General features: G+C 28.8%; 1 protein-coding gene across 1 annotated transcript; it reads right to left on the reverse strand.

The window, feature by feature from the left end:
* Nucleotides 1–1229: 1229 nt before the first annotated feature.
* On the reverse strand, nucleotides 1230–4194 carry LOC107471310 (formin-like protein 5). The gene is made up of 4 exons (XM_016090754.3): nucleotides 4046–4194; nucleotides 3668–3910; nucleotides 2327–2486; nucleotides 1230–1548 (listed from the first exon to the last, which is right to left on the reverse strand). Exons 1-4 carry the CDS (start codon nucleotides 4154–4156, stop codon nucleotides 1424–1426), a joined length of 639 nt encoding a protein of 212 aa, XP_015946240.2. The 5' UTR covers nucleotides 4157–4194; the 3' UTR covers nucleotides 1230–1423.
* Between the last annotated feature and the right edge of the window lie 351 nt (nucleotides 4195–4545).

Consider the following 4545-nt stretch of genomic DNA (forward strand, 5'->3'; position numbering starts at 1 on the left):
CATGGAATTGATGGTAAAAACGGGTGGAACAGGGTCCTGGGTGGGTGTCCCTAAGCTCCTATAGATAGGCAAGAAGATGAGAACGATGAAGACGGTTATGCCGAAGATGTCTTGAATCGTCTCGCATGTTCTTTCATACAATGTCTCGTCCTCCAAGCAGTAATATTTTGGCAACACCGGGGCTTTGGGTTCCACGGCAATTGACAAGCCTTCATCTTCTTCATCTTCATCATCATGTTGGGTTTCTGATTGAGGCAAAGGGGAAAACCTGTAAGCATGGTCTCGCTCGTTTTGGGGCTCGCCGGAGGCCATGCTTATTGCCTCCTTCATGAATACGGCCGTACCAAGGGGAGGAGAAAACAAATGCAGAGAGATACAACAATAATAGCTAATTAATAGCTATATATGAGAGGCGTTATTTGTAGAAATTCGTATAGTAATTACCCAGACCAACATGTTTAAACAATGTGAATAACTATAGTCCAGTAATAATAATTAGTTTCTTACAGCTAGTTAATATTAATTAATGTGGGACATTATATATATAATGCGGTTTGTAGGTGGCAATTGTTGTTTGGTAATTAATTACAATGGCTAGCCTCCATTGATCAATCCTATCTGTAGCTGATACGTGGACAGGTGTAGCTCTAATGATTTTTGTTTTCAAGTTGCTAATAATGACAGTAAATTATTGGTTAACCACACATGGGAAATATAGTTTAGCGTGATAAGAATTAAAAAATATCATGAATTTGTTCTAGAATAAAATTTAAAGTAAAAAAATTCAACCCAGAATCTGTGTAGGGCATTTTCTTATAAAAAATTTGTTCCTAATAATTCAAATGAAAGGTTAAGTTAAAAAAGTCAGGTAATATATTAGCATCTACAGTTTAATCTGTGTTTAACTAATTTGATCTAATTTATTATAAAATAGACACAAATTTAAATTTTTATAAAAGTCTTAAATTATTAATTTATTAAATTTAGATTTATTAATTAATCTTATTAGTCTGTCCAAGTCATATCAGACTAAATAGTATGCCAAACTTAATACTTTAAGAAAAATCTATAACAAACTATATATAAACTAAACTCAAACTAATTAACTACATGATAGATCATATCCGTTAAGAACAAAGCCAAGCCTATTTTCACCCTTATACGAAAGTAAGGATTGATCTATGGAATTCAACTATATACAGCATCAAGCATAATAAAAGAGAAGGATATATCATCAAGGGAGCTATTTATCTTTTATTTATTATGCATATCAGAGCAAACATCGATAAGTTCAAAACCTTTATTATTAAACAGATTTCCAAAGGAAAAAAAAAAAAAACCACTTATATCATCTTTGTATTTTCCTCATATTTGGGCCATTAATTAAGACTTAATTCCTTTTTCTAGACTCACTAAAATTGAGCTAGTATGTCCACTCCTTAGGCAATCCCATAAGATCAGGAGGAGAAGGAATAGTAGTATTTTCCTGCCCTTCCATTTGCTGCTTCACCACTTCATCATCGTTTTTGTTTACGCGTTTCCAGATTCCTGCCATAAAACCAAAGATAATTAGTGATGAATAATCCTCTTTCAGGATATCACTGTTACTATATTATTTATTTACTTTTTTTTTTTGTAAAAGTGTTAATATATTATTTGTGGTTGGAGATATGTCAGACGTCTCATTAATTGAAATTATTATATTTTTTAAAAAAAATCTATAAAAACTTATGATCAAATTTTAAATACATTGGTGAACGAAGCGTTTTCGCCATTTTTATACAAATAAAGCTACAATAATAAACCCCTTTATGTAAGCAAACATTTGGGTAATAATGTCTATGCATGATATTCATCACAAATATTGCAATTAATTTGGATAAATTGGAGTTCTAACAAATGATTTATAGTCAGGTTAGTAAAGGGACGGAATTTTGTACAATCAATTTAACTCATCTAAATCTTGATGATTTCACTCCAGCAACATTGTTTGATATTTTCTGGCCGGATCAAGATCTTTTTTTAAAAAATTGATAAATGGTAAAATGAGTTGTTAAAATTATTTTTAAATTAAAACAATAAGATACATATTTTATAAAATTATAAAATAATGATAATTACTGTTTTTGATGTGTCAATTAAAAAAAATAATTCTTAATAAAAGGAAAGAATAGTCAAATAATTTTTATACATAAAGTATTTGATAATTTAATAATAAAATTGTGTATCAAAGCAAATATATTAAATAGAATAGTACAAATAAATTAAAGTAGGTAAAGAAAAAGAAAAGTTAAACGCGGTAATATGAAATGACGAGAACACTAACCTTTGCAACGGGTGAGTTTGTTATTATGGTTGGTGTGTGACTTTTGAATTGGAAGTGGAGGATGATGGGTTGAAGAATGAGGAGGAGGAAGAAACACACCAGTGCCCCGGCTACCTGATGAGTCAGAGAAGGAGCCACTTGTCTGCGGTTTTCCATTTACCTACACATTGAAACCATTCATATTCATTGTGTTTATATATATTTTTTTTTTAAAGATAGAAAAATTCAAACTAGCGACTTTTTAAGTAATTATAAAAAGGCTATGTTATTTAAGTTATAATTCATTGGGTATTGTGTTTATATATTTTCATATATATTCCAAAAATATTTTACAATATTCAGGAAAATAGATGAATATACGGAATTACACGAGTGATGTTAAATCTATGAGAAAGTTTTTGAGTCAACGTTCCACAATTAAAGTCAATATTTAATACAAGAAAAAATATTAAAAATCTTATAAATAAGAATATTTAAAATTCAAACTTAACAGAAATTTATTTTTAGTAAGTTTTATGTTAAATTTATTTAATAATTTGTTATATGTTGACTGAAATTGATTGTCATAGAATTAATGTTCCTATATTAGTCTAAATAAATATTATTAAACAATAAATACAAATATAAAATTACACGTTAAAAATAGAAAAATATAACTTAAATGGATAGAAATAATAAAATTATGCTTTAATCAAATTAGTATTTAGTGTTAAAAACAATATATTATTGCCTACCCGAAACAAGATTATTATTCAAAAGGCAATATAATTAATATTCTACAAATTATTTAAAATTAATATTTGAGATCTAAGTTATATATTGTATAGCACCACTTTTAAGTATAACTTTTTAAATAAAATAGTTATAATTTATAATATATAATAACTACAATTAATTATGTGATTAGTCATTTTATAAAATATATATGAAAATATAAAATATACATAAAAAATAAATTAAATATTATCTATATTTATATACAAATATATAGCAATTAATTTAAGAAAAATTTCTAATATGCACATAATATTTTTGTAATAATTATTATGTGTATAAAGTAAAAAAAATTGTTTCATATTACATATACCAAAAGATGGAATAAATATCACTAATTTCCCTTCATTATTTAATATATATAACGATGAATATAATGAATAAAGGAGTGAAGCAATAATGCAAGCCAAAAACGCCAAAAATGAAGGTTAAGCGAAACAAGGAGAACAGAACAATTGATTTCCGGATAATATGGCCTAATAAAGGCCTTAAAAAAAAGAAGAAATTAAAGAAAGAGAATATGACCATCTAGTGCATGTTCTGGTTTGGTTATTGGCTTTAAAATACCTGAAGGGGTTGAGGGCGTTGAGGCGGTGAGATGGGATGAATCGTCAGCGGAGGCAGTGGCTGATGAGTTGGCGTAAAACATTGATAACTGTAAATGCAAGGTGTAACTCCACTAAAACCACCAGATGGTGGTGGTGGTGGTGGTAGCGGCAGAATTTGTGCTACCGGCAGAAGAGGTGCTGGTGTAATAGTCCAAACAATTTGTCCAGCTGCTGCTAGCGGCGGTGTCAGAATTATAGCTCCCTATGAAACCAATCACAAAACAAATTAAAGAAAGAAAAAAATAAATAAATAATTCGCGCCTACGCAGTATAGCAACTCAGCTCATTTTTTTGCTGTGTCTTGAAAGAGGAGAGAAAAAGAGAGAAGGAAGCAAACCTGTGGATACGGTGGTGGTGGTGGTGGTGGTGGTGGTGGTGGTAGTGTCGGAACAGGGTTTGATATGCGAGAAAAGTGTTGTGGTGGTGGGAGTGGCTCCGCCATATTCATCAGGTCTTTGGAAAACAAGGTGCGCGAACAGCACTCACTCACTCACATATAAAGCTGGGAACCAAATACAATTTCACACCTTCAATTCTTCAATTATTATTATTATTATTATTATATTTTTTATTTTTTATTTGAGTTAATACTAGTTAATTTTTTTATTGGATTTTTCATATTTTCTAATACTTAATTAATTATTAGGAATAATAGAATTTCATTTTTATTTAATTTTAATAGAATAAAATTTACTGTTAAAAAATTTAGATCAATCTTTTCTAAAATAAAAACGTCAATAAAGTGAGTGACTAATACTATTGAATCAAGATAATAGACTAATACATAATATAAATTATAAATTTAAGAATAATTAATTCTTTATCTTTTCACTTTAT

This window comes from Arachis duranensis, chromosome 10 (genome assembly GCF_000817695.3).
Source record: "Arachis duranensis cultivar V14167 chromosome 10, aradu.V14167.gnm2.J7QH, whole genome shotgun sequence".
In the NCBI taxonomy this organism is placed as follows: Eukaryota; Viridiplantae; Streptophyta; class Magnoliopsida; order Fabales; family Fabaceae; genus Arachis; species Arachis duranensis.

Excerpts from the sequence above, each read along its gene's own strand:
- LOC107471310 (XM_016090754.3), bottom strand. The coding sequence starts at position 4,156 with ATGAATATGGCGGAGCCACTCCCACCACCACAACACTTTTCTCGCATA. Across the intron at positions 3,911-4,045 it reads CACCACCACCGTATCCACAG|GGAGCTATAATTCTGACACC; the intron begins GTTTGCTTCCTT and ends TTGGTTTCATAG. Across the intron at positions 1,549-2,326 it reads CAAACTCACCCGTTGCAAAG|GAATCTGGAAACGCGTAAAC; the intron begins GTTAGTGTTCTC and ends GTTTTATGGCAG.